At 39.3% G+C, this 18,243-nt stretch overlaps 1 protein-coding gene across 1 annotated transcript; it reads left to right on the top strand.

Moving 5' to 3' along the window:
* Window positions 1-4,034: 4,034 nt before the first annotated feature.
* On the top strand, window positions 4,035-18,243 carry wdr1 (WD repeat domain 1). The gene is made up of 15 exons (XM_078166590.1): window positions 4,035-4,170; window positions 6,223-6,344; window positions 7,419-7,509; window positions 7,608-7,755; window positions 9,147-9,327; window positions 10,795-10,872; window positions 11,974-12,054; window positions 12,396-12,629; window positions 12,996-13,085; window positions 14,608-14,762; window positions 15,322-15,409; window positions 15,561-15,671; window positions 15,872-16,045; window positions 16,188-16,332; window positions 17,336-18,243. The coding sequence occupies exons 1-15, from the start codon at window positions 4,155-4,157 to the stop codon at window positions 17,440-17,442; spliced, it is 1,821 nt and encodes a 606-aa protein (XP_078022716.1). The 5' UTR covers window positions 4,035-4,154; the 3' UTR covers window positions 17,443-18,243.

Below are 18,243 nucleotides of genomic sequence, written 5' to 3'. Positions count from 1 at the left end.
GGGTGAGCGCCCTTCGTCGACTGAAGACAATGAGCCTTTCACTGCCCACAGGGCACCCAGAACGATGAGAATAAGGGTGAGACGTTGGTCACCTGCACAAAACAAATAGAGTGAGAGCCCTTCATCAACACAACACAACATGACACAGTACAACAGGCATCTGGCCAAATCTCTGGTCCACTGCAACGTCACGTCTTAAGCCTCCTTCAGAACCTGTTTATGACTTCCTTTAACTCCTCCAACACCTCAGGTTTTGCTTCTGCAGCCACAGTTGTTCTCATCTCCTGTGCAAAGCCCTGCCTCTGGTTCCTGAATATATTCTGCCTGTAGCTTCCTGCAGCTCATCCCAACCAGAGCAAAAGCTGCTGTCCTTTAAAACACAGCCCTCATCCATCTATCCATCCATCTATCCATTTTCATCCGCCGAGCAAAGCACCCCAGACATCCCTCTCCCCGGCAACGCTTTCCAGCTCCTCCTGGGGGACCCCAAGGCGTTCCCAGGCCAGACAAGATATGTAAACACAGCCCTCATCTCCACTGAAAAACAACTTTGGTAGAGAAAGGGCTGATGGAATCAGAGTGAGGCACTACAAGAGCTTCTGTTCCAGCACCAGCTGACCTGCAGCTGCTATATTTGAATTATATTCCTTTTTGGTTCATGCTTCATGCCAATGAAAAATAATTAACAAAAAATATTATAGTATTTTATTGTATTGATTTATACTTGTGAATGTATGTGGTATTAATCTTTTTCCATGTAAGCAGCTGCTAGTTTTGCTTTTTTGTCTCCAGAACTCTAACAAGGAAAGTTATTTAAATCTTTCATTTAAGTCAAAGTACCACAGTAAAAGTATTCATTATGCAGAATCGCCCTTTTTTAGAGTATGACAACATGATGTATAGTAAAAGTGACTTAATATTACAGGTGAATTAAAATGTAATCAGCATTTTATTGTTGTAGCTCATTATAACTTGTATACTGTTGGGTAATTTAATCAACAACAATGCATCATATTTTAAGTGTGTAGTGACCAAAGCTTTGATAAATTAAAAAAATGCACTAGCTTACTCTGAAATGTAGTTAAATGGACATATACAGTTTCATAAAATGAAAAACCTGAGGTATAACACCTTAAAATTGCACCAAAGTGTACTTAAATGTAGTGCATGTATTCAGTCCACCAGTGGTTAAGAGAAAGGAGAAGAAGACGAAAATAGTCTTTGTGAAGCTAATACTTTTCACTTCACATTGAATGGTTCAGGGGGCCCAGAGCCAGTCAGGGCCCCTCCAACATGTTCGGGATTACAGTTATTTGTTGTGTCAGAGCTGTTGTTGAGCTGAGCTCAGGTGGGCTTAAATGGTGCTCCTGTGTGAAACTGTAAGAACACACAGTTTCACACTCACTCATGAATCTTTTTCAATGTGTTAGCCATTGCTTGTAGAATTAGCTTTAACATTTTGTATTGTTGTCCCATGACATTTGCTGCTGTCATGGCTCCACCTTCTGGAATTGGTCTATCCTAAATAGGTTAGGGGATTCCCACACCTATTCCAGGCAAGTGATGCCGTCTGCTGACACACAGGATGATATCGGATTTTAAAATGTACATCATGGAACTGTAGATCAGCGGGCTATCCTCTGACACTTTAATAATCTGCCTTTACCTTGTTAGGCATTTCATTTGGTTATTCATGCTAGCATAATTTTTTGAGGCAAAGTGGGGCATCTAATAATTTGCGGAAATTTTGCCCTGAGGCATGGCTCTCAGGCAGACCCTCACCCTCTTCATTTAGCTCCTCTCATGTGCATTCAAGCCACAGAGCTAAGTATCCATTTTTCTTGAATATAGATTAATGACAATCTTAGAAATAACCAGAAGGTCTTCTATCAGCACTTAAAAGTGTGTACGATTTAGGGGGATATATTTGCAGGAATGGAATATCATAAAATAAGTATGTTTTCTTTAGTGTATAATCACCTGAAACTAAGAATTGTTGTGTTTTTCTTACCCTAGAATGAGCTGTTTATATGTACACAGGGAGCGGGTCCTCATCTACAGAGATCGCCATGTTGCATCACTGTGTTTCCACAGTTGCGGATAAACCAAACATCCAGCTGGCTCTACATAGGACCATTCATGAATTTGTGTCACCCACCATAGTTTGCAGCCCCTCCATAACAAGTTATCAGAGAAAAAAGGTGAGCATACATTGGCAGGTGCTGGGCTGTCTGTAATGTGCTAAACAGCATATTGTAACATGAAACTGCTTTACTCAGTGTTACTGGTTTTTATCACCTGGTCCTTTATTGGCGAGCAAGAACCCTCTGTAGATATTGGTCTCCTTGTAGAAACCTCCTGAACAATGAACACTGAAGGAATTCTAGCCTAGAGACGTTTTATCTGGTTGCAATCTGCAGTCCACTATCCATCTAAATCTTACACAATGTTCCTTTAAAGAACATAGATTGGCCTAACATGTACAGATACATAACCAACACATTCAAATAGGACTGTTGTGTAACTCAAAGTATTAACTGCACGGTATAAGTCTATGAACATCAGATAATCAAAGTAACCAAAGTATATTAGTATGCAATTCCTTAATTCTCTATAATGATATAGTTTTCAACTAGTCTAAATACTTAAACATCATAAGCAAATCCTGAAATTCAGTTAAGGCTTTTGGTTTTGGTGTGCCACCCCAAGATTTTCAATGACCCAATCTGGCCACCGTAAAAATTCCTGGGGGTGCCATTGGCTGTGTTGACCTTTGAACCTTTCTCCTGTACAGTAAGAATATTTTAAACCCCTTAAAGCTCAATGGTTGCCAGACATACATGTCCATGGTGGTCATGGTGGTGCATTGGGAACATAGTATTTTTCCCCCCCTCTCTCTCTCTCTCTCTCTCTCTTTCTCTCTTTCTCTGCTAAAACACTCCAAAAATGTTGAGAAGAATCTTTGTGAATTCTGGTAATGTTGTTAAGTTACTCTCCTGGTCCTTCAAGGGGAATCTGTAGGGAGGTGTAATTACGGATGCATAATGCATGAGGAAAAACAAAAATTTGCCCTGTTTTTCTGAGTGTTATCTCAGAATTCTGAGAAAGGTTTCCATGTAAAAAAAATCGACTTGTTTTTCTGAATCAATGAAATAATAATCGACTTAATTCTCATTTTTCTAAATTAACAAGATTGTTATCTCGTTAATCAAGGAAAAGAGTAGCCTAACACTATTTTTGGATAGTCCACCTACAGATCTTTAGATAGTATTTGTAACATTTCAGCATCTTTTTAGTCGAGATTCAACAACCTACGCATCATACATTGAGCCAACAGTTCAACTAAACTGTTTTGAGAACATGTAATGAAATGTCACTGGACTCTTTAGATAAACATCTACAGACAAAGCAAAATAGTTGAACTATTGAATCTTTTAGGTGGACTATCCAAACAAAGCATTGTCCAAGTAAACAACAGCAGAATTTCAACCCCTTGAAAACTTTTCTCAGAATTATGTGATGATAATCATGTTCATTCAGGAAAAACTGGGCAGATAATTTTTCTCGCAGAGGGGTGCAAGTGACATGTCCACTATTTAAAACATGTAACCCCCCACCCTGAATGAAAATGTGAAGCAGGGGACTTTAATTTTGAGAAATTTAAAGCCATTTACATCATAAAATGAAAAGAAAAGACAACATGCACAAACTGTTACATAAAACACTAGTTCATACATGTCCCCTCCACGCCACCTTACAATATTGAAAGGAAGCCTACGCCCTTGCTTCTATTAGGCTTTCGTGCGCTACTGTGTTTTCACATCTGGAATTTATCATTCAAACAAAAAAATAATGCTGAGTGAGCTGAATGTAATGTTTGCACATCATATGACAAGCACAAACTCGGGTCAACCTATCGCCCTGGAGCCTGACAGACCGTATTTAGGGATAAATGATCCCATATGTCACCGTGCCTGGCGAGTGGCTGACAGCCGCAGCGTAGTATCTGAGTTTACTATATATGGGCAAAGCCAGGCAGAAGGCGAGCTGCACTCGCTTCCGTGTTTGTGTGATCAGGGAGTGCTCAGCCGGGGGAGCTTCACTGGTTCATTCATTTCTCAACAATAACGCTAAGCAAGTGACCAGCAAGCAAGATGACCTATGACCCGAGTAAGTTTGTTTATTTTTAATAGCAACTGCGGAGAAAATGCAATTAAAGCTGTTATTTTGGGCGACATTATTCAGCAGGTCGAGCTAGTCAGCCAGGTAGCTCGCAGCTAGCTAGCCTCGCCCATTGCATGATTTTGACATCTCGCACGCGAGAGACAAAACCCCGGCATTGACAATGGTTCATTCACATTTAATACACACATGTGTTTGATAAGAACAGGAGTATATTGAATGTGTGTGTGTGTGTGTTAATGCAGCTCATTACAGCCGGTTCATTTAAGTTAGCGTTAGCCGGCTGAGCTAACAGCAGTCAGAGGAAATAGCTGTGCTCACATCGCATTGTTATGACATGTTGAGGCAGAGGCTGGCTGGCAGTCAGGAACCTCTGCTGGGGAAGTAGCTCTCAGAAACTTGGTATGTGGCTGCTCAAGAAAAGACTGTCGGCTGTCAGCTTTTATGTCGAGCCTGTGGAGATGATATTCAAGCTAAGAAAGCTGATTTTAGAGAAAATGCGGAAGCTCAATGAATGCACCAGCTTCTGTACAGCTTCCTTGTTAGTGTGAGATTTAATAGCCTCCAATTAGGGAGTGATCTTGACTTAACAGAGGAGGGTGGTGGCTGCAGTGTGACTTTGTTTGTTTATTTATTGTTATTTTGATCCTTCCTGAAGCTGCAAATATTTATCCTTGAGCCATCCTGAGTGACTGACAGAAAATGCATGATCCTCCCTCCACTATAAATTAGTTATTAGATTTTTTAAAACTCTTTCATGTTTGAAAGTTAAAAGTTAAAGATGAAGTTCTGGAGTTGGAAAAAAAGCCTCACTCTTGTCGTGCATGCTGGTTAGTTGGTGCAAAAAGATTTTAAATGAGATGTAGAATGAAGTGATTTTGATGAGATCACTATTTTAAGCTCAGATTTGGTGATGGAAGCTTTCATTGCACATGGTGCACCCAAGGATTGATGGCAATCTGAAAACTTTATGATAATTTATGTTTTTGCAGTTTATGTCTTAAATGAATAGTGTAATTTTGCAGGAAAACTTTTAAAGAAAACATGTCTTCCAAATATGTGGTTTGGAATGTGTGTTTTCTTTAATAATAGGCGGTAAAATAAATACAAAATACAACCATTTAAATCTGTATATCCCTCTTTAATGCCCCCCCAAAAACTGCCCAGTGCTTAAAAAACAATTTGACATGCCTTTTCCTTTTTGCACCACCCCTCCCCTTCATAAGGAACAAACAGTCCCTTACTGCTCCCAGTCTTTATGGTTAATGCAAAAAAAGTTTTTTTTTTGTGTGTGTGAATTTACATTCATGTATATAAAACTTAACCAAGATAATTAAAAGAGTAATGATGTATACTGTTTGATAATTTTTATGATCGTGGTTTCCCCTAGGTAGACGGCTTTGGGGTGGTTGTGGATGGGCTGCAGGGTGGGAGGGTGTATGCTAACCCCATTAATTACTAGGGGTGTAAATCACAACTTACATCACAAAATTATTATTATTATTATTATTATTATTATTATTATTATTATTATTGATTTAATTGACTCCTGTAACACACATATCACATGGCCACCCATCCAAGGCAGTGGTAGGGGAAACACTGTATTGTTATCATTATTATTATTATTATTATTATTATTATTATTATTATTAGAGGATAATATTGGTATTTGTGTGGCAGCTAAATCTTCTTCCAAACAGACCTGGCTGTTCAGTCAGTGTCTGGACGGAGGCCATATTTGACACATCAACTCCCCCAGAGTGATTAATGGAAAACTAAGCAATGCTAAATTAACTCTGCATACTCATATCTTATCTGAAAAGATATTTGTCCAGGCAGTGCAAGTTATAAGATTTCATGCTCTATTTACTCGTGTAGTCCAGATGTACAGTTTAATATCCTCTGTCTACATACAATCCCTTGTAATGTAGTTCAGTTTAATACTTCTCAGTGTACGCTTGTTTAAGTTGTATTAACCATAATGCGTTACATGATCTGTCTGCCTGACGTCTTTCTTGTCATATCTACTTTTTTCAGAGCATGTATTCGCCAGTCTCCCTCAGATGGAGAGGGGCGTTGCAAAAGTGATCGGAGGCGATCCCAAAGGGAACAACTTCTTGTACACCAATGGGAAGTGTGTCATCATCAGGAACATCAATGTAATGATCTTTTTCAAAGTCATATTTTACCAGTGTTGTAACCTTACTTTTTTATCTGTTTATGTATCCCAATTTGAGTCTTGTTTTGGCCATGATTTATATTATTCATGTTGGCATTTTACTCACTAATTACAGTTATTTGCTTTGATTGCACTGAATTCTGAGTGGAATTTTAAAGAGCAAGTTAACACCAACCTCAAAGAAATCTGTGTTTTGTGTGTCCATGACTGTGCTCTTGGTGCGCTCCAAAAATTCAGTCGGCACAGTGCCGGTTTGCACTGCTTGAAATGATTTACAGTCTCTGCCAACGCTTACAGGCTGTCTAAAGAATAAATTAAAGTTTGGCTGCAAAGATAGTTCAACTGGCTTCCTTTAAAAAGTGGTGTAGCATGTTTAGAACTTTTCACTTCCTTACCGTTAGCAATTTCTAATTCAGTAGTCAATCTCAACAAGAGCGTTACAGCAACATCTCTACTCTTTGCTGTCAGCTGATGGGGATCCCCCAGTGTCATACCTGCCACCTGCACTGCATTTAAGAGCTTTCCCCACTCATGCCGCCACATAACACATGGCACAATGCACAGACAGTTGGAGCGCAGCCTTTGTTGCACCTGTAACCCCACCTATGGGTGATGTCAGGGTGTATTGAACACTGCATACAGCAGTAAGATGAGAGCTTCAAACAGTCGCGGTCAGTAGAAATAAGATTTTCAGCTGGTATTCAGTTACTCTTTATGAGGAACCAGTTGTGCAAAACTGTAGTGGTAAAGATATGTTTTATCAATACACATTGATCCTGCCTATAAATCATTTAATACTTTAATACTTTTAATACTACACAGCATTGATACACCAGTACCAGCTGTGCTTTGTCACTTTCCTGTGTCCCTTTAAATCTCCTCAGTAGATCTAATGAGTAAAATGTTATCATAAGCAATAGGAACCATGGCCAAAACCCTGAAAAGGTTAAAAAATAAAACTTTGACTTCTGATCCTGATTTAGAAGGAAACCAGCTAATGTGCCGTGTGTCAGTCACAGATCTGCTGATGTCTCACATTTCCTGTCTCTTACAGAACCCAGCTATAGCAGACATTTACACCGAACATGCCCATACGGTAACTGTTGCTAAGTACGCCCCCAGTGGATTCTACATTGCATCTGGAGGTAAACAGCCCACCTATGAACACGTGTCAACAAATATGCGTGTATAGCTACCACAGTTATGTTGATGCTATAGTAAAATATTGTCTTAAACCCTTTAGATGTATCAGGAAAGATCCGTATCTGGGACACCACCCAGAAGGAGCACCTTCTCAAGTATGAGTACACCCCTATTTCAGGCAGGATCAAGGACATTGCATGGACAGAGGATAGCAAGAGGATTGCTGTCGTTGGGGACGGACGAGAGAAGTGCGTATGAGGGGTTTTCATACATGTTCAAGAAATGAATGGAGTTAGCGTCATTCCACTCAGACTAGCATGACCACAGGCATGTAGTGCAAGCAGAATTTGGGGTTATTGTGAAGATTACAGGCCAGTATTTACTTTTCACTCCAATGAATATGACTTTTTGCTGTCCCTAATCAACATTCCCAATAGTGATTCCCTTCATTCATGGTTCTGATGATGTTGCTCGTAATTAACAACCCTGCCCATTTCACATGAACGCGTTTGTGGTTGGGTAGGAAAAGTCAGAGTTGACTGAGCTAGTAGGTAACCAGCTTTGTGGTAGCGGTTATCCAGATGGCCAGTGTTAGTGTGAAGTGAAGCAAGATAACAAAAAGATATCCTGAGTAAGGTGAACTGGCTTTGTAGTACAGGCCTCGGGTTTCATGAGAAGCTTCTTCAGCTGTTACAGATCACTACTCTATTGTTTGCTTTAGATGTTCTTAAGATTAACATGCCAAGGTGGCATGTGGATTGGAATTATGATTATTATTAATTTTCGTGCTTGATGTCATGGTTTTGTATAAAATATAAGTGTTGTGCAGTTTTTGTGAATGCTATATAGTATACAACACTACCTGAGCTGTGAAGACACCTTAAACCCCCTAGCACATCACGTGCCTTACCAAATAGGTAGGGCAACTTGCTGTCAATACAATTACGGAAACAAAATTACAGCACAATTATTCTTGATATTATTGAATACATGCATTAAGTAATACTCTGTGTAAGCTTTGCTTTTTATGTCATCTTAGGAGACTTGAAGACTTGTATATGCGTTTCTGATTATTATAGACCAAATCACAATGTTTGTTTACAATCACTTGTGGTAATATAAAATTAAATGTCTCTACAGATGCTGCCATTAGTAGTTGTTTTTTTAGCCACTTAAAAAAGGCCCATCTAAAAAAATCTGTTTAATTCTGTGTTATATTTAGAATACTTTCATAGCTTTACTTGCTGTCAGACAGCCCCTCTGACAAGGAAGTGAAGCAGTTATTTTAAAGCAACCAGACTCCACTGACAAAAACATTTTACTTTGCCGAACACTGGAGTTGCTGTTCTACCATATATATCCTACCTATATTGATAATTCTTTAGGTGGGTCTTTTTAGATGGCTAAAATATGTATTGCTGTGGCCCCCATCCACAGCAGGACACTGCTTAGCTTCTGTGCTGGCTGATATGATTTATCAAAGATGCAAGCAAAGCAACGCAGTGCATAAAACAAGCACAGCAGAAACATCAGATTGGACCAAGGTGTTTAACTACAAAGCTTGAAACATCACTGTTATGGCTGAAAATTACAACAGAACTAAACAAGTCTGCCAATTTGTGTTCATCTCTTGCTGTAGGTTTGGAGCCGTGTTCCTGTGGGACTCTGGCTCCTCAGTGGGGGAGGTTGCCGGCCACTCCAAATTAATCAACAGTGTCGACATAAAGCAGACACGTCCTTACCGCCTGGCCACCGGCAGTGATGACACCACCGGCTGCTTCTCCGAGGGAGTCCCCTTCAAGTTCAAGTTCACATTAAATGTGAGTTGCAGAGATCAACATTTTGCTTCTTTTTTTTTTTTACCTGTATGCATGTTTCAACAAAGTAGTTGGAGCTAAGCTGATTTTGCTGGAAGTCTCAAGATCAACCAAAGGCTGAATGTCTTCTTCAACTTGCATTCCTAGTAGTATCAAAATAATGGCCTCCATTAAATACAGAGATAGTAGTAGATGTAACAGGTTTTCTGTGGCTTTGTACCAGATGTCTTAATTTGGTAGCAGTCGGCCCAATCTTAGTTTGGAGAAGCGGGCTGAAGTCTGACATGAAAGCTAAGCAATCTACAGCTGTGGAGGGGTCAGCAACAAAACATATTTAATCCAGCTTAAAAAGAAGTCCCACCAAAACAATCAATAGAAGTTTAAGTGAAAGCTATACTGAGAGTATTTTCACAGCTGTACCCTAATGTCAGAGAGTGTTTTCTAACAGGCTCCTCTCAAAGCCAGACTCCATTGAGAAAAACAATGATTTAACTTTACTGAACACAGGAGCTGCTGGGCTACCGCTGCCTCAGACTGTTATTTAATTTGGGTTGTTGTGTGACTTTGGTGTTTAAAAGGGTAAGCTCAGATTTACCAAAGTCACACAATAACGCAAACAGACTGATTGACTGATCGAAGCAAAGGTATTCCGAGCAGCTCCTGTGTTCAGTGAGACAAAATGACTGTTTTTCTTAATTGAGTCTGGTGGCTTTAACAAGAGAATATATGGGGAACTAGGAGCCATTATCAGCTTCCCTGTTGAAATGCGCTGTCTGACAGAAAGGTAAAGCAGTGAAAATACTCTTTTTCTAAGTGGCGAAAATATGTGTTGTCGCTAGCCCTTATCTACAGCAGTACATTGCTTAGCTTCTGTGTCGGACTTCATCCTGCTTCTCCAAACTGCAGGCTGGCTGACTGACACATACTGTAGGTAATACACTGACTGTGGATGAATACCCCATACAACTCCATTTCAAAAAATCCCAACTATCCCTTTAAGTCTGTCACACCCTGCTGGTTCGTGACAGTGTTGCCTTGTTTGCCTGTTTCCATATTACATAACTCACTTCCCCCATAAATTCTTGGAGAATGCGTGAGCTGCATTCAAAAAGCAGGCCGTCCTTCTACAAACATGCTGAGCACCAAATTCTGTCCTATACTTAAAATCCTTGTCTGCTTTTTGATTTGAGTCTGCAGTTGGTTTTATGTGCAAGTGTAGCACATTCTCTAACACTGACCACGGTCTTGGTAGTTGCATGTGAATTATGTCATGCAATACGTATGTAACCCCCAAAGGCTTTTATAACTAACGGCTTATTAACTATAAGGGCAGATTCAAAGTCTATATGGAATGCCACTGTACCAAATAAAATACTAATATTAACTGTATATTAAAGTGCACAGTCTTTCATTGTGGATAATTTTCCTCTATTTTTTTCTTCCCTGCTGTCTCCTCATTGACCGTTACAGCAACACACCCAGTTTGTCAACTGTGTTCGTTTCTCTCCAGATGGGCAGCGGTTTGTCACCGCTGGCGCCGATGGCCAGGTGAGTACTGGATTACTATGTGACCATTAGACATTTTTACCTTAGTCACTTACATTATTATTGGCAATCACTGTGATATTTACTGAAATAATACAAATAAAATCTATGGGTGCCTCAACCTGTGCCATGTTTATATATTACCCATTTTTGAAAATCAAACCAAAAAACCCTTTAAAATATAACTTTCCAGCACACTCATTTCATTTTTGGGGTGAAACTTTATTTTTAAAGGATTAAAATGTGTGAAATAAATATCATTTTTTCAAAATATTTTGATCTGCTTCTGTTGTTTTAACTTCTGAACTTGCCCTGTGCCAGAAAGTACCCTCGTCCCAGACTGGAATTCACATCTTCAAACAATTAAAAAATGTGTTAAAAGCCTCCACAATCTAAAACTAACAGTACATACGTATAACACTGGTGTAAAAATGTACTGCTATAATCATCTTTGTTTTAAAATACTTTTTTTTGTGCGTGTGTGTGAAAATGTTGGCCGTTTTAAAGCTGTGTCCCAGATTTTTGTCAGATTTCTTCAAAAACATAATTTAATCAGGCATATAAAGGGATTAGCTGTATCCTAAGGACTCCTGTCTCCCTTCCTGGTTTTCAAAAAAGCAGGAATGCCAGTAGCAGTAAGCGTTCTACTTTTTGATAAATACATGTTGTAATATTGCTATCAGGTGTGTCTCAATATAACACGTCAACACTGTAGAGCTTCTAAATCCAAACTAAATAAGAGTTATTCTTTAAAAATTAGTATTTTGATTGGCATTAAGAGAGCTCTTAGCAACTTTGAAAAATAAAGTAGCTACAGACTACGACTGCTGTGATATTAATAAATCTATGACTTTTTGTCAACTCCATAAGTCATCCAAACTCTTTACATCGATCATGTATGCTATCGAAGAGAAAAATCAATCACTAGGACGTTGGCCCATTACTGGATTTAATAAGCACGACTTTGATCTTCTAAAATATATTTTCCCAGCCTAATTGAAGTGTAAAAATCAATCCCAGTTCTCAAGAATGAGTAATAGGAAGAAATAAAGTTGTTGACACAAGAAATGTCCCTCCTTTTCCTAATGAGTGTAATTTCCACAGATTTTCCTCTATGATGGAAAGGTTGGTGAGCATGTCGGCTCACTGGGTGGAGAGAAGGCCCACAAAGGAGGAATCTATGCTGTAAGTAGTTTTTTATGCAAAAAAAATACACTATATTGTGTATACTGGTTAGCCAGATGGGTTTTGTTTTTCAGGAATACCAGCTGTAGGCAGGGTTGGTATGGAGTCTGTCTAGAGTGTGTGCACTTAGAAAGTGCTTCTGTTCCTATTCAAATTAGGGATTATGTGTGCTTGTCCTGAAGTTACTGATTTGATATTTCCATTCATATCTTTGTTTTCTATATACAGTAGTGTTGGTCTTTTTGTTGTTAAGTGTGGATTCAGGGAACTTGAACATTTTTTACACACATTAATATTGTAACTGTTTCTTTTACTCCTTCCACTTGCTTTAAATCCCGAAGGTCTGCTGGAGCCCTGACAGCTCCCAGCTGATCTCTGCTTCAGGGGACAAGACCGTGAAGCTCTGGGATGTTAGTACAGGCACGGCCGTCACCACCTTCAACTTGGGCTCTGATACGACAGACATGCAGCTGGGCTGCCTGTGGCAGAAAGACCACCTCCTCAGCATCTCCCTGTCAGGATACATCAACTACCTGGACAAGAACAACCCTGACCGGCCCATACGCACCATCAAGGTCGCACTCTATTCCTGGATATTATCAATAGACTTCCTTGATATTGATAAAGCTTTGTGTTAAAGTTGATATTGCCTTTTTTAACTGGGTAAAACAGTGGGATAAAATAGCTAATTTTAAACGTTTGAGTTGCTGAAAACATGTTAATATTGAAGATAAATACCCGACTTTTGTAATATGTATTGGCATTTATTAAATATAAATTGGCATCTGCAAATTATACAGAGGTTTGGTGAGAGGGGCAGGTGGTGTAAATATACACTAGTAAGCTCCAGCTCCTTAAAATGTCAGCGTATAGTGGACTGATCTTTTTTCTTATGTGCTCTTATAAATATATTTAAAAACATGTTCTTGTTCATCCTACAGGGTCACAGCAAATCCATCCAGTGTTTGACAGTTCACAGAAAGGATGGGCGACCATACATCTACTCGGGGAGTCATGATGGACACATCAATATCCTTTCACTGATTAAATAGTGCCAATGATGATTTGTAAAAAGGTATTTATACTTTATGTAGATTATCTTTGATCATATAGAGATGCTCTGGCAGATGTAAATGGTTTGTAACTTTATATTTCTGGTAAAATGACATCATAACCCAGCTAACGAAAGATATTTTCCTGTTGGAGAGGTTTATTTTTTATGGTTTGCTCAATGAAATTTAAAAAAAAATCATTTAAAAAACGCCTTTTTTTTTTTATCAATTGCTATACTTTCATCAGAGTTGCATTGTGATTATAAGCAGCCTATCACAGCTAATTTAGCACAAATTAAAGCATTTTCCGTGAAACTGGAGGCCTCAAAGCCCAAATGAAGTTTCTGAAACAGTGCATTTTAATTTGCACATGCAATTAATTTAAGAGGGGAAGCAGAGTTGGGAAAACCTTCTATAATTGTTCAAGCAGTTTGGTTCTGATTTGGGCTGTTTAAGTGGAAATGTAACATTTACACACTTAAAAATAGGCTGTCCTAGTATTTTGAAGTCTAGATGAAACTGCATTTCGAGGGTGTCGAGCTCAGTTTCGTGACATATTTCCAAGTTAAACAGGATATACAGGTGGGATATAAATTTTGGAGGAATGTGATTTGATTGTGGAAAAGTGTGCTTGTCATAACAAATATGGAGAGGCCTGTACACCAGTGGGAGAGCAGTATCTGTCAGGAAGAGACATACAAAGCCCCTCATACACTCCATGTAGTTTCTGAAGCAGTCCACTGTAAATTGCCTTGTGCATAATCTGGAGCTGTGACTCATAACACTTTCCTCAATGTGAATAAATCCTTGCCAGGGAGCAACCATGGTAACCAGGGTATGTTTGGGGAACCAGAAAGGTTTGAGGTGGCAAACACCCTAAGACACACTGACGTGCCTTGCTGTGCTCTCTAGCCAACTTAATGCTCGCTCTGTGCAGCTAAAAGTTGCAGATTGATCGATGGGTGGATGTTGTGATATTATTCTTTGAAAATTTTTGGTACAAACTTACGTGAGCATCTGCCATATCTTGTTTTACAGGAAGAAATATGACTGGATTTTGATGTCGGAATATGGAGACATTTATTTTCTGTATTTTGTTTGGCAGTTATTAATTTAGCAGATATTTAATAGGTGCACAGTATGACGGGGTGTGATCTGAAAGGGTTAAAAAGGCATTTTTCATCTCATCTAGACTTAAATAAATAATTAAAGACTAAGAACTTGAACCACCAGAATTAAAAATAATTGAAAATGTAGTGGGTAGTAGCTTTATCCAAGTAGGGATTTTACTTATCATGATGCAAGTGTTGGTATTAAGCAACTCTTAACAGAAATTTGTGTGTAGTAAAGATCAAAGTTTTATATTTTGTTAAAATTCTAAAGACGATAGTTCAGATAGCCCCATGCTCACCTGTCGTATTAACCTACTGGCTCAGCTCCACAGTTTGTCGCTACTTTCATGTCAACACCAGATTTTTTTCCCTTAACAAAAGCCTCACATTACTGGGATGCAGAAACCGGGGAGAACGACTGCTTCTCAGGGAAGGGCCATAGCAACCAGGTGAGCAGGATGGTGACTGACGAAGGCGGCCAGCTGGTGACGTGCAGCATGGATGATACACTGCGCTACACCAACATCAGCAAGGGGGAGTACAGGTAGGGGTCATTGCATGTTGCTGTGCAACTCTGAGGTGAACTCAGTGGAGATGGTGATAATGTCCTGCATTTTGCCTGGTGACGACACTGACAGTCAGCCTGGGCAGGGCAGTCATCTGGAAGGAAGCAAATAAAATGCTGAGCTAAGCTTTGTTATGACTGTCGGTAAAGGTTATGTGTGGAGGTGCCTACGCTTAATTGTCTGTCACTTTAAAAATGGGTTATAGTGTTCCATGATATTGTTAATGTTATATAGAACGTTTATTTATACACATTTTTTTGACATGCACCAAAGCGAATGTTTAACAGGGTGTCTGTATGTCCTTAAAATGTCTTCAATTAAAATTTTCAAACATTAGGCCTTTAAATATCATTAAATAGCATCAATAAGAGTCCAATGTATTTTATCCCCTTAAGTCACAGATATCACTGGAATATCTGTCTTTTGTTATCTTGTACCTCAAACTGAATATTGGCTTTCGGAGTTCCATGATTTGTCCACCTCTAAATGTCACAGTGATCAGTTATCATATAAATGACCCTAATTTGTGTTTTTCAGTGCCAGCGATGTGGTGAAGATGGATTTCCAGCCTAAAACTGTGTCCGTAGCAGCAGGAGGGCTGTCATTGGCTGTGTGCATCGGGCAGGTAACGCCTGTGCTTTGTCATCATTGCCTAGCCTAGTTCTTAGCTCAGTGTTTCCCCTGTAAGCACATTTTTTTGCAGCTCTGAAGTTTTTTATTACCCATCTGATATTTTGTCTCATTTAGATGGCATCATTCATCTCTTGCTTTTGTAGGTTGTGTTGCTGAAGGACAAGAAGAAAGTCTTCACAATGGATGGTCTCGACTATGAAGCAGAGGTTGGAACTCTCCATCCCGGGGGCACCACTGCAGCAGTGGGGGGAGCAGTAAGTGGCAGTTACAATTTTACAACACAGAAAATCTCGCCAAGCATGAGTTTTGTTAACTTTGTTCTGTCTCAGAAAATGCTTGTGATTTCAGAGAGGAATTGGCATCAGTGTGTCTGTAATAATCATTCACTTGAAGTGATACCATCCCAACCTGATGACACCGGATTTGAGATTGATTTCCTTTTTCTCCTCCCTAGGATGGGAAAATCCGTCTGTACTCCATTCAGGGCAACACTCTGAAGGACGAGGGAAAGACCATCGAGGCTACAGGGGCGGCCACAGACATGGCCTACTCTAATGATGGAGCCTATCTGGCGGTCATAGGCGATAAGAAAGTTACCACCGTTTTTACTGTGGCTGATGACTACAAGGTAAACACTTGTCTGTCCTGTACGTATATCTATATATAGATCCGTTTTTGGAACACTCAGTATCCAATGCCTACAGCAGTTTTGTATAGATTATAGTCATTGTCTCTTTTTAACAAATATTATCCACTTATTTTCTCACCAGGTCAAAAATGTGTTTTATGGACACCACGCCAAACCAGTAACTTTGGCGTGGTCGCCTGACAATGAACACTTTGCGACCGGTGGGATGGACATGAATGTGTTTGTCTGGACAGTTTGTGACCCAGACAAGAGGGTTAAGATCCCAGGTAGGCCATACAAGTGTATTGCATTCTCTTATGTCTTGTTGCATGCAGGTATACACCAACATACTTAGAGGTTGCTCTGTTTGAGCTGAATAAATCCACTCTGCAACAATATCCAAACATGCCAAAACAAAGGCAACAGGATATTTTGAGCTGAGCTAAAAGATGTATGTAGAGCATGTAGCTTGGCTGAAAGTTAAAGTAAATCCTTGACTCCTTGACCAGCTTATTTGTCAGAAATAAAACACGAAACCAGCCAGTGTAATTGTTTACAGTGCAGCCAAACAAACTTGTGTTGTCTTGATAAAGAAGTCATTAAAAAATGATGGAAATGGCTTCATGCTGTACACATAGTTTTCCCCACAACTGCAAGGTGCCGTAAGGTTGAATACCTGCAATATTTAGGAGTGGACTGCTGTCAAAAAATGTAGATTACCTGTGACTGTTTCACAGTGAAGGCCACCCTGTGTTTTGATGGTTTTCATATAAAGCTGCGGTGGGAAATGTTCAGTCAGCTTTAGCAGTAACTTTATATGACTGAAGGAGACTCAACAGTACACAGTGAGGCTGATGTCAGGAAGATAAAATTTAAAAAATAGTGATGCAGGGTTATATGCATGTACCATTTCCTATGAACCCAGCATGGGAACACTGCACTCTACCACTAACAGTATAAAAACTAACATAGGAGAGGTAATTACGGAATATAAATGGTAATTGCATAAAAATGGTGACAATAAATGGTATCAGAATTATAACCTGAAGTCATAGCTCAGTGAAAGGCATATATATTGATTTTAAAAACGGCTATATCACTGTTGATTTTAATAGTTTTTGAATAGCTAGCATTAATGTTCCCATCATTTGATGACCTGCCAATTTGCAAGTGCTAATCAGTCAATCATCACTAATGCCAGCTATTGTTGCTACGTTACCTAAAGTTACACTGTTCTCTGCCTTGAGTCATCTTTGTAACAAGGCTGTTTTGATGCTCTGATGTCTGCAGATACTCACCGGTTGCACCATCCTAGCGGCCTGGCCTGGGTAGATGAGCACACTCTAGTCACCACCTCCCACGATGCAAGCGTCAAGCAGTGGACTATTGAATACTGAGCTGCGAGCAGACAAACATCCACATCTCCAGGGACAAGGACTACTGTAGATTTCAATCTTTCTTTTCTCTATTCTTTTTTTTTTTTGTTCTTTTTTTTTTTACTATCTATACGGTGTTCTATGCTGTCTGTAAACATCTGAATCGTAAATGGTTTTAACTGGGGAAAGCTCCCATACAATATTATCTAAGATATGTCTCTTTGATGCGAATAACCTCAACTTACACTGAGACAAATTATTGAATTATAAGATGTAACCATGAGTGCTTTTACATCTCTTTGAGCTTTATGGACCCACAATAATATTTGTTAGCTCAACATTCCATAGGTAATAGCTTTCGCTCAGTTTAAACTGGTATCCTTGTCTGGTTGGGCTCAATGCATCCTAACTCAACGGATGAACTCTTTTTTTTTTTTTTTTAAATCAACAAAATCATGTCTGAAAGAAATGAAACCTTTTGGTTACATTCCTGGAATGAGAAGTAACTGATGAGTTAAGTTAATTTTCAAGGTTTTAAGGGGCTGGGTTGTTTTGCTTTGTCTTTGGTTTCATACTTTTTATGTTTCACAACTCTTCCTGTTGAACTGGGGAGCAGTAATAGGAACTGAAAGAACAAAGTATGTATACAATCAAGATGCTGTCTGTTCAGTCGGAGATCCCGTGTTGTTGCTGTGTTTATGTTTGGGCCCACTATGCTTGTCGCACTTAATTTTTCCCATGTCTTTATGCATTCACTTCCAAGGTGGAAATGACTCATTAATAATAATAATAAAAAAACACTTTTTATGCAGCTCCCTTTCA

This window comes from Epinephelus lanceolatus, chromosome 1 (assembly GCF_041903045.1).
Source record: "Epinephelus lanceolatus isolate andai-2023 chromosome 1, ASM4190304v1, whole genome shotgun sequence".
Classification (NCBI taxonomy): domain Eukaryota; kingdom Metazoa; phylum Chordata; class Actinopteri; order Perciformes; family Serranidae; genus Epinephelus; species Epinephelus lanceolatus.
Note: the sequence above shows the minus strand (reverse complement) of the source record. Positions and strands in the feature narration are given on the sequence as shown.

What these genes read in the sequence shown, in the direction of transcription:
- wdr1 (XM_078166590.1), top strand. An exon ending in ATTCTACATTGCATCTGGAG is followed by an intron (nt 7,510 to 7,607) that starts GTAAACAGCCCA and finishes TAAACCCTTTAG; the next exon opens with ATGTATCAGGAAAGATCCGT. An exon ending in GTCATGATGGACACATCAAT is followed by an intron (nt 13,086 to 14,607) that starts ATCCTTTCACTG and finishes AAAGCCTCACAT; the next exon opens with TACTGGGATGCAGAAACCGG.